General features: G+C 41.0%; 1 protein-coding gene across 1 annotated transcript in view; it reads left to right on the top strand.

Moving 5' to 3' along the window:
• Positions 1-236: 236 nt before the first annotated feature.
• The window catches only part of DDX24 (DEAD-box helicase 24), a gene marked incomplete at its 3' end in the record, with an annotated part of 18,052 nt that continues 6,107 nt past the window's right edge, over positions 237-12,181 (top strand). Inside the window, 3 exon segments of the mRNA XM_077466668.1 lie at positions 237-388; positions 3,062-3,877; positions 7,379-7,849. Coding sequence (XP_077322794.1) covers positions 3,073-3,877; positions 7,379-7,849 — 1,276 coding nt within the window.

The raw sequence follows: 12,181 nt of genomic DNA, 5'->3' as shown, positions 1-12,181 counted from the left end.
GAGATGAGGGCACAGTGTGATGAGGGCACAGTATGGAGATGAGGGCACAGTGTGATGAGGGCACAGTATGGAGATGAGGGCACAGTATGGAAATGAGGGCCCATTGTAGAGATGAGGACACACAGTATGGAGATGAGGGCACAGTACGGAGATGAGAGCACAGTATGGAGAGGACACACGGTACGGAGGACACACAGCGCCCTCTGCTGGCCGCACCGCTCAGTTGTCCTCCAATGTTCGCGATCAAGAAAGTTTGTTTCCGTCTCCGGCTGATGACGTCACGGGGTAATGGCGGCGCCCTGAGAGCCGCATGTGGAGGAGATTCCCGGAGATCGGGTGATATTTGGGGTCACTGAGCTCGGATCGTGTGCTGAGGGGAGACTCGGGGGTGAGTGTATGAGGTCATGTGATCACCGGGGGGGGAGGGGCTGCCTCTGGTAGTGGTAGAGTCACCACCTCATCCCTTTAAACCCGAACTCATATGAATTACTCGGGTTCTGAGGCTGATTTCATGCAGACGAGGCACCGAGTGAGTTTAATTATCACCTTAATCAGCCACAGAAACTGTGTAATTAATATGTGTTCAGTTTTAAAGGGATGAGGTGGTAAGCCTAGGTAGAGGACTACAAGTCCCAGCATGGCCTGATCCAGTGTAGTGGGGGGGAGGGGGACCCTCTGGAGTATATATGCAGATATAGAATAGGGTCCTCTTCAGACCTCTGTATATAACATGGAAGCAGAGCAAACACTTTGTATTTATATAAAAAAAAAAAACTGCAGAGCTATTCGTCACGTGCGGCGTCCTCCTGTGTACATTCGTTCTGTGCGAATGGGGAACATCGAAGGTAATGAGGCCCTTTCCTTTCTCGGTTGAATGTTATTCATTTATACATAATAGAGCAAAACAGGTTAAAAAAAATCCTGCAATATGGCCACTAGATGGAGCTGACGATTATAGATAAGAATTTTTTTTTTTTTTATAATCTGTCCCATTCACTGGCCATAATTTAAATTTTTTATAATTTATAATAACATTTATAATTTTTGGCCATATTTATTTCTATTTTTTTTTTTTAATTAAAAAAAATCATTTTATTATTTTTATATTTTATTTTCACTTTATTCTATATGAATGTATGAAGAATAACATTCAACCTGACAATTATAGGTAATATATATATATTTTATGATCTGTGCCATCCACTGGCCATAATTTTATCATTTTAAATTTTTATAACAAAATTTATAATTTGTGGCCATATTTATTTCTATTTTTAATTAAAAAAAATCATTTTATTATTTTTATATTTTATTTTCACTTTATTCTATATGAATGTATGAAGAATAACATTCAACCTGCAGTGAGTGTGTCCCCACCTAGACCAGAATCTCAGAAATGTCCGATGTCCCTAAAAAAAAAAAAAAATCCTGCAATATGGCCACTAGATGGAGCTGACGATTATAGATAATAATTTATTTTTTTATTTTTTTATGTTCTGTGCCATCCACTGGCCATAATTTTATAAATTTTAATTTTAATAATTTATAATAAAACTTATAAATTTTTGGCCATATTTATTTCTATTTTTAATTTTTAAAAAAAATCATTTTTTTTTTTTTTTTTATATTTTATTTTCACTTTATTCTATATGAATGTATGAAGAATAACATTCAACCTGACAATTATAGGTAATATATATATATATATATATATATTATGATCTGTGCCATCCACTGGCCATAATTTATAAATTTTAATTTTAATAATTTATAATAAAACTTATAAAAAAATAAAATAAAATGATTTTTATTTTAAATTAAAAATAGAAATAAATATGGCCAAAAATTTATATTTTTTTTCACTTAATTCTATATGAATGCATGAAGAATAACATTCAACCTGACAATTCTAGTTAATATATATATATTTTATGATCTGTGCCATCCACTGGCCATAATTTATCATTTTAAATTTTTATAACAAAATTTATAATTTGTGGCCATATTTATTTCTATTTTTAATTTAAAAAATCATTTTATTATTTTTATATTTTATTTTCACTTTATTCTATATGAATGTATGAAGAATAACATTCAACCTGCAGTGAGTGGGTCCCCCCAACCTAGACGAGAATCTCAGAAATGTCCGATGTCCCTAAAAAAAAAAAAAAAAAAAACAAAACAAAATCCTGCAATATGGCCACTAGATGGAGCTGACGATTATAGGTAATAATTTTTTTTTTTTTTTTTTTATGTTCTGTGCCATCCACTGGCCATAATTTATAAATATAAATTTTAATAATTTATAATAAAACTTATCATTTTTGGCCATATTTATTTCTATTTTTAATTTAAAATAAAAATCATTTTTTTTTTAATATATTTTATTTTCACTTTATTCTATATGAATGTATGAAGAATAACATTCAACCTGACAATTATAGGTAATATATATATTTTTTATGATCTGTGCCATCCACTGGCCATAATTTATAAATTTTAATTTTAATAATTTATAATACAACTTATAATTTTTGGCCATATTTATTTCTATTTTTAATTTAAAATAAAAATCATTTTATTTATTTTTTTATATTTTATTTTCACTTTATTCTATATGAATGTATGAAGAATAACATTCAACCTGACAATTATAGGTAATATATATATTTTTTATGATCTGTGCCATCCACTGGCCATAATTTTATAAATTTTAATTTTTATAATTTATAATAAAATTTATAATTTTTGGTCATATTTATTTTTAATTTAAAATAAAATTTTCTTTTATTTTTTTTTTATATTTTATTTTCACTTTATTCTATATGAATGCATGAAGAAAAATATTCAACCTGCAGTGAGTGGGTCCCCCCACCTAGACGAGAATCTCAGAAATGTCCGATGTCCCTAAAAAAATAAATAAATAAATAAATAAAATAAAATAATAAAAAAATAAAACAAAAAATGAAAAAGAAAAGAAATTAAAAAAAAATATTATGGGGGAGGGGCGTGTGAAGGAACATTCTTTCTTGTAATTGTTTTCATTATTTTATCATTTCAGATTTGGCAGCCATGAAGCCGGGAAAGGCCATGAAGTCCGGAAAGGCCATGAAGTCCGGTAAGGTCAGGAAGTCCGGCAAGGTCAGGAAGTCGGGCAAGGCGCTCTCCTCGCTGCAGCAGAAAGGCATCAAAATCACGGGGAAATGGAAGCCGGTCTCGCTGGACCCGAGCTTCTTCACCGACGGCAAGATGGACGAGATGATCTGCTTCGAGGAGCTGACGGGTTACAAGCTGGTGAAATCCTCCAAGGAGCTGACGGCGGGGAGCGCCAAGCGGAAGCGCGGTGCCGGCGAGGAGGACTTGGAGCGGGAAGGTCCCGAAGAAGAACATTTCCCCAAAGGAAAGAAGAACAAAAAGCTCAAGAGAAAGCTGGAGGCCAAGAAAGCGAAGGAGGAGACGGAGGAGGCGTTTCTTGGTGGAGAAGACGAAGAAGAATATCACCAGGACACCGTGAAGGAGGAGGAGGAGGAGGAGGAGGAGCGCACTGAACCGTCTGTAGAGCCGACGGATGTTCAGGCGCCAAAAAAGAAAAAGAAGAAGAGAAGACCGAAGAAGAAGAAGAGACCGGCGGAGACTCCTCGGGAGGAACCTGCAGCCGCCAAGTCCTCCAAGAAGACCAAGAACTGGGCCGCCGGGGTGTTGGGCGGTGCGGCTGCCAAAGACGCCAACGTGTCGGCGTGGAAAGACCTCTGCGTCCCGCCGCCGGTTCTTCAGGCGCTCAGCTATTTGGGGTTTTCCGCTCCGACGCCCATACAAGCTCTGGCGCTGCCCTCGGCAATCCGGGACAAAATGGACATTCTGGGTGCGGCAGAGACGGGTGAGTTCTAAATGTGGCGGGGGAGGGGGGAGGAGTTTTAATGGTGCAGGAAAAGTAACCGCGAGACCCGCGGAAAATAAATGTCTTTGTTGTAAACCGACCTTCACCCAACCGTGAGAGACTCTTCTCCTTCCTCCCCTCCGTGATCGGAAATGATTCTCACCCACCCAAGAGTGATGTGTCTCTGGATCTGCAGCCTCCTGGGATGCCCACCTCGCATCTCCCAGGAGGTTGGTGGACCAGGTATTGGAGGGAGGGCGCTGGCACCTGTCATCGGGGGAGGGGTACCTAGAAGGGGCACCCGGCTACAATTTGTGAGGAGGACCAGGATGGCAGCACAGGACCCGGGACTATGCCACCTGAGCTGTGCGACAACACTGGATTCACCGTGCGGGTGACTACGGGCTAGTGAATAGGAAAGGCTGGCACTAGCTGTGCCCTCGTGGCAGAACATTGATCAGAGTGCGGAAGATGTCAGGGTTGTTTTGTTTTTGTTGTTTTTTTGCTTTTTGTTGTTTTTTAGCTTTTGTGTTTGTTGTTTTTTTTTGTATTTTAGCATTTTGTTGTGTTTTTTTTTGGTTTTTTTTTTTTTTTTTTTTGCTGTTTTTTGTAGTTTTTTTAGCTTTTGTGTTTGTTGTTTTTTTGTTGTAGTTTTTTTTTGCTTTTTGTTGTTTTTTTTTTTTTTGCTTTTTGTTGTGGTTTTTTTTATTTGCTTTTTTACCTTTTTTGTTGTGGTGTTTTTTTGTTTTTGTTGTTTTTTTGCTTTTTGTTTTTTAGCTTTTGTGTTTGTTGTTTTTTTGCTTTTTGTTGTGTTTTTTTTTTGCTTTTTGGTGTGTTTTTTTTGCTTTTTGTTTTTATGCAGTTTTTTGTCGTTTTTTAGTTTTTGTGTTTGTGTTTTTTTTTTTTTTTGTGTTTTTTTTTTTTGCTTTTTGGTGTTTTTTTTTTTTTTTTTTGCTTTTTGTTGTTTTTTAGCTTTTGTGTTTGTTGTTTTTTTGCTTTTTGTTGTGTTTTTTTGCTTTTTGTTGTGTTTTTTTGCTTTTTGGTGTGTTTTTTGCAGTTTTTTGTCGTTTTTTAGCTTTTGTGTTTGTTGTTTTTTTTGTTGTGGTTTTTTTTTGCTTTTTGGTGTGTGTTTTTTTTTTTATTTTTTTGCTTTTTGTTGTTTTTTAGCTTTTGTGTTTGTTGTGTTTTTGTTTTTATTGTGTTTGTTGTTTTTATTTTTTTGTTGTTTTTTTGTTTTTTTGTTGTAGTTTTTTTTGCTTTTTGTTGTGTTTTTTTTTGCTTTTTGTTGTGGTTTTTTTTTTGCTTTTTTACCTTTTGTTGTGGTGTTTTTTTTTTTTTGTTGTTTTTTTGCTTTTTGTTGTGGTTTTTTTTGCTTTTTGTTTTTTTGCAGTTTTTTGTCGTTTTTTAGCTTTTGTGTTTGTTGTTTTTTTGCTTTTTGTTTTCTTGCAGTTTTTTGTCGTTTTTTAGCTTTTGTGTTTGTTGTTTTTTTGTTTTGTTTTTTGTTGTGGTTTTTTTTTGCTTTTTGTTGTTTTTTAGCTTTTGTGTTTGTTGTGTTTTTGCTTTTTTGTTTTTATTGTGTTTTTTTGCTGTTTTGTTGTTTTTTTGCTGTTTGTTGTGTTTGTTGTTTTTATTTTTTTGTTGTTTTTTTTGTTGTTTTTCTTTTTTTCAATGGCTTACATACAGTGCCTTTGAAATAGTATTCACACCCCTTGAAATTCCCCACATTTTGTCACGTTAAAACCAAAAACGTAAATGTATTTTATTGAGATTTTATGTGATGGACCAACACAAAGTGTCACATAATTGTGAAGTGGAAGGAAAATGATAAATTATACAAATATGTAAAGTGTGGGGGAGGTGCATTTGTATTCAGCCCCTTTACTCTGATACCCCTAACTAAAATCTAGAGGAACCAATTGCCTTCAGAAGTCACCTAATTAGTAAATAGAGTCCACCTGTGTGTAAATTATTAGTATAAATACAGCTGTTTTGTGAAGCCCTCAGAGGTTTGTTAGAGAACCTCAGTGAACAAACAGCATCATGAAGGCCAAGGAACACACCAGACAGGTCAGGGATAAAGTTGTGGAGAAGTATAAAGCAGGGTTAGGTTATAAAATAATCTTCCAAGCTTTGATCATCTCACGGAGCTCAGTTCAATCCATCATCGGAAAATGGAAAGAGTATGGGCACAACCGCAAACCTACCAAGACATGGCCGTCCACCTAAACTGACTGGGCCGGGCAAGGAGAGCATTCATCAGAGAAGAGCCAAGAGGTCCATGGTAACTCTGGAGGAGCTGCAGAGATCCACAGCTCAGGGGGGAGAATCTGTCCACAGGACAACTATTAGTCGTCTCTCCACAAATCTGCCCTTTATGGAAGAGTGACAAGAAGAAAGACATTGGAGAAAGAAAGTCATAAGAAGTCCTGTTTGTAGTTTGTGAGAAGCCATGTGGGGGAGGGGGCAGCAAACATGTGGAAGAAGGTGATCTGGTCAGATGAGACCAAAATTCTACTTTATGGCCTAAAAGTAAAACGCTATGTGTGGGGGAAACTAACACCGCCCATCCCCCTGAACACACCATCCCCACCGTGAGACATGGTGGTGGCAGCATCATGTGGTGGGGATGGTTTTCTTCAGGGACAGGGAAGCTGGTCAGAGGTGATGGGAAGATGGATGGAGACAAATACAGGACAATCTTAGAAGAAAACCTGTTATGCCGCCTACACACGACCGGACTTTCCGGCAGACTAGGTCCGACGGTCTTCCAGACGGACTTTCCGAACAAGCGGACTTGCCCACTGATGATCGGATTGTCCGGACTCATCCCTTTAGACCTAGTCTGCCTGAAAGTCCGGTGGTGTGTACGCGGCATTAGAGTCGGCAGAAGACTTGAGACCGGGGCGGAGGTTCCCCTTCCAGCAGGACAACGACCCGAAACATCCAGCCAGAGCTACAATGGAATGGTTTACATCAAAGCATATTCATGTGTTAGAATGGCCCAGTCACAGTCCAGACCTAAATCCCATTGAGAATCTGTGGCAAGACTTGAAAATTGCTGATCACAGACGCTCTCCATCCAATCTGACAGAGCTTGAGATATTTTACAAAGAAGAAGAATGGGCAGAAATGTCCCTCTCTAGATGGGCAAAGCTGGTAGAGACACCCCCAAAAAGACTTGTAGAGAAAGGGGGTTCTACAAAGTATTGACTCCGGGGGGCGCCATACAAATGCCCCTCCCCCACACTTTTCACATATTTATTTGTATCATTTTCCTTCCACTTCACAACACTTGTGTGTTGGTCCATCACATAAAATCCCAATAAAATACATTTACATTTTTGGTTGTAACATGACAACATGTGGGGGGTTTCAAGGGGTATGAATACTTTTTTTTAAGGCAGGGGGGGAGGGGGAGCGGTTAAAGTAATGGTTGGTGTTTATAGATTTGATTTTTGCCGATCTCATAATACATTGTGAATATTTTCTTCCTCTGTACAGGGAGCGGTAAAACTTTGGCCTTTGCCATCCCGATGATCCACTCCATCCTGGAATGGAGGAAGATGCGGGAGTCGGGAATCACGGAAGAGATGGAAGAGAATGAGAAACCCGAGGAGGAGGAGGAGGAGACCTCCGACCAGGAGGAGTCAGAGATGGCGGATGATGATGAGGAGGAGGTACCAGAGTTGGTGGCCTTAGACCAGGAGGAGGATAAAAACCTGAATAACGAGGAGGAGGAGGATGATGATGACGACAGCGATGAGGAGGATGAGGAGGAGGATGATGAGGAGTCTTCTGCCCTGGGCTGTGTGAAGGTCGTGGAAGACGTTGACGTTAATTTTAACCCCGTCGCGTCTGAGACCGCTCAGCAGGGCTGTAATACGAGACCGCTGCTCGGCCTTGTAGTCACGCCCACCAGAGAGCTCGCCGTCCAGGTGAAACATCACATCGACGCCGCGGCCAAATTCACAGGTGAGGCGCCGAAGGTCACCGGCGGAGCAGATTTATTGGAGTGTCTGCGAATCCATAGGCACGTTGATCCTGCCGTGAAATCTTGCCAGCCAACCGCATTCTGCGCGGCGCTCCGATCCGTTCCGTTGTTCCCAGTTATATTCTGACCACTTCAGTCCCATCGCCTCTGTTAAGGAGGAGAGGAGGGAAGGTGTTCTGTAGTCCTGTTCTAGCGTAACAGCACTGCTCCAGTGCAAATCCAGGATGGTGGGTGAGCGTTGTCGCCCTAGGGCAGGAAGTGGGGTATTGGCAGGATCGCCAGGTAAAAAATAAAAAGGGGGGTGGGGTATCTGAGAAAGGACAACTAATGCAGCCACCACCACCAGTCCCGGGACAGGCCCATCCAGCGCCCAGGGTAAGGGTGGAGTACTGCACCCCCCCTCCCCCACTACTACTGCAAGTTGTAGAATGGGTGTACCACCACCCAAGTTCATTCTCTGCTCCCTTGCTCTGCTGCATCCGGGGCAACTGCCCCCTCTTTGCCCACCCCTTGCCCTGGCCGCCACATCCAAATCCCAGTGAGCTGCGATGTAATACACATTTCTTATTGGGCTCACATAAGCGTTCAATAGGTTTCTTTCTAGCCCATCCACCGACCCTCTGGTGGTCTCACCCCCCCCCCCCCCCCCCGCTGTGTTGCCCCAAAAAAAAAGTCAAACTCTGTTCTGGTGACATCTGTCATTTTTGGAAATCCTCTCGCTTTTTGTTTTTGGTAACCATAGTCACCAGGACAAATAAAGGGGGGAGGGAATGCCCCTGGGGTGGGGGTTCTAACCCTTCCAAACTCCATCCACAGCCATAGAGTTTTGGCTTTAGTTTGACCTCGCGCTCCGGAGGCTGCGCCAATGGCCACTGATTGGTACCACTGATTCTTTCTACTGATGGCCACTGGTACCACTGATTTGCGCCACTGATGGCCACTGGTACCACTGATTGGCGCCACAGATGGCCACTGGTACCACTGATTGGCGCCACTGATGGCCACTTGTACCACTGATTGGCACCACTGATGGCCACTGGTACCACTGATTGGCACCAATGACGGCCACTGGTACCACTGATTGGCACCAATGACGGCCACTGGTACCACTGATTGGCACCAATGATGGCCACTGGTACCACTGATTGGCGCCACAGATGGCCACTGGTACCACTGATTGGCGCCACTGATGGCCACTTGTACCACTGATTGGCACCACTGATGGCCACTGGTACCACTGATTGGCGCCACAGATGGCCACTGGTACCACTGATTTGCGCCACTGATGGCCACTGGTACCACTGATTGGCGCCACAGATGGCCACTGGTACCACTGATTGGCGCCACTGATGGCCACTTGTACCACTGATTGGCACCACTGATGGCCACTGGTACCACTGATTGGCACCAATGACGGCCACTGGTACCACTGATTGGCACCAATGACGGCCACTGGTACCACTGATTGGCACCAATGACGGCCACTGGTACCACTGATTGGCACCAATGACGGCCACTGGTACCACTGATTGGCACCAATGACGGCCACTGGTACCACTGATTGGCACCAATGACGGCCACTGGTACCACTGATTGGCACCAATGACGGCCACTGGTACCACTGATTGGCACCAATGATGGCCACTGGTACCACTGATTGGCACCAATGATGGCCACTGGTACCACTGATGGGCACCAATGATGGCCACTGGTACCACTGATGGACACCAATGATGGCCACTGGTACCACTGATGGACACCAATGATGGCCACTGGTACCACTGATGGACACCAATGATGGCCACTGGTACCACTGATGGACACCAATGATGGCCACTGGTACCACTGATGGACACCAATGATGGCCACTGGTACCACTGATGGACACCAATGATGGCCACTGGTACCACAGGTGGCCACTGATTGGCGCCACTGGTGGCCTCTGATTGGGGCTGAACTAATAATCAGGATCAGTGCCCTGATTATCGGTGTAGTTGATAAGGCAGTTATCGTCTCTCCTCTCATGCTGTCAGCGTGAGGAAAGGAATGCCGATAGCCGGCTTGTGTTGGACCTTTTACCCCGATCTGCGATCAGCTGTGTCCCAAGGACTGGTCCTATGATGCCCTCCCGGAACTGCCCCGACCGCTCTGTAGCCTTCATTCGGGTATAGCGTGGTTGGCAATCGCTTGATGCTTCACTTCCGGCCAAACAATGATTACGTGACTGGAGGGTACGCGTTCCTTTCCAAAAGATTTTGAGGGTATCTGCGGGAATTTGTTCCCATTTGTGAGGTCGGGTACTGATGTTGGATGAGAAGATCTGGTTCATATTTGCCACTCTGGGTTCATCCCGATGGTGTTCAGTAGGGAGGAGGTCAGGGCTCTGTGCAGGACACTCGAGTTCCTCCACACCAAACTGGTCACTAGACATGTGCACTGACAAACAAATGTGTTCGTTTTTCGTTTCATTCGTTTTTTTTTTTTTGCTTTATTCGGAAAACTGAAAAATTTGCATTTTCAAATTTCAGAATTTTGGAATTTTGAAAATCTAAAAAGAAAATCTGTAAAATTCAAAATAATAACTATTAAATTCTAGGTATTGGAATTTTCCTTTAAAAATTTGGCTGTTTGTGAACATAACGAGTACGAATTATCTGAAATAACGAATGCCGCATCTAAACGAATGGAATGGAAAAAATGAATAATAAAGAATAATAATAAAAAGGTTTTATTGTTATTTATTATTATTGGATCGTTACGTTCCATTCGTTAGATGCGGCATTCGATATTTCAGATAATTCGTAACCTTGGATAAATTTGTATTTGTTACGTTCACAAACAGCCAAATTTGAAAGGAAATTCCAATACCTATAATTTAATATTTATTTCAGATTTTCGAATTTTCAGATTTTCGTTGTTCTTGGATTTCCAAATTTTTTAATTTTTTATTTTTTTATTTTATTGAATTTCCAAACTTTTTTGAATTTCCAAACTTTTTTGAATTTCCAAACTTTTTGAATTTCCAAACTTTTGAATTTCCAAACTTTTGAATTTCCAAACTTTTGAATTTCCAAACTTTTGAATTTCCAAACTTTTGAATTTCAAACTTTTGAATTTCCAAACTTTTGAATTTCCAAACTTTTGAATTTCCCAAACTTTTGAATTTCCAAACTTTTGAATTTCCAAACTTTTGAATTTCCAAACTTTTGAATTTCCAAAACTTTTGAATTTCCAAACTTTTGAATTTCCAAACTTTTGAATTTCCAAACTTTTGAATTTCCAAACTTTTGAATTTCCAAACTTTTGAATTTCCAAACTTTTGAATTTCCAACCTTTCGACCTTCCAAACTTTTTCCAAACTTTGGACTTTCCAAACTTTGGACTTTCCAAACTTTGGACTTTCCAAACTTTGGACTTTCCAAACTTTGGACTTTCCAAACTTTGGACTTTCCAAACTTTGGACTTTCCAAACTTTGGACTTTCCAAACTTTGGACTTTCCAAACTTTGGACTTTCCAAACTTTGGACTTTCCAAACTTTCGACTTTCCAAACTTTCGACTTTCCAAACTTTCGACTTTCCAAACTTTCGACTTTCCAAACTTTCCGACTTTCCAAACTTTCGACTTCCAAACTTTCGACTTTCCAAACTTTCGACTTTCCAAACTTTCGACTTTCCAAACTTCGGAAATGTAAAAAATTCCCGAAATTTCTTAATTTAACGAATTTGTCAAACGAATTCGGAACTGAACGAATTGCACATGTCTACTGGTCACACCCATGTCTTTATGGCGCTGACTCCATTCTTCTTGGGTGGCTTCCCACAAAATTTTGAAGGGTGTCTGTGGGCATTGGTACCTGAATCCCAAAAATGGGTGCAGATGATGTGTGAGCCAGATCTTCTCATCCAACAAGTCTCACGTTGGGCACCAAAAAGAAAAAGACCTGGCTCGCCATCGTCATTCCAATTCCCCCCCCCCCCCCCCAAAGCTGTTCAGTAGAGTTGAGGTCAGGCTTTCTTCAGGACACTTGAGTTCCTCTACACAAAACTGGTCAAACCATGTCTTTATGGAGATGGCTTTGTACACAGGGGGGGCACAGTCATGGTGGAACAGATAAGGTCTTCACCAAACTGTTACCACAAGGCTGGAAGAGCACAATAGTCTATGATGTCTTTGTATGATGGAGTATTACCAGGACCCTTTACTGGAGACACCTCAACTCCATACTCCCGACTCTTGGCCATGTAGTATCAATATGCTGGTCAGGTCTTCACAAACATTCCCTTTTAGTGTATTTGAGTTCTTGGCGAAGCT

Source organism: Lithobates pipiens, unplaced genomic scaffold, assembly GCF_037356315.1.
Source record: "Lithobates pipiens isolate NorthernLeopardFrog02 unplaced genomic scaffold, aLitPip1_a1.2 Scaffold_37, whole genome shotgun sequence".
Taxonomy (NCBI): domain Eukaryota; kingdom Metazoa; phylum Chordata; class Amphibia; order Anura; family Ranidae; genus Lithobates; species Lithobates pipiens.
The sequence above is the reverse complement of the archived record's forward strand: the minus strand, read 5'-3'. Positions and strand labels throughout refer to the sequence as shown.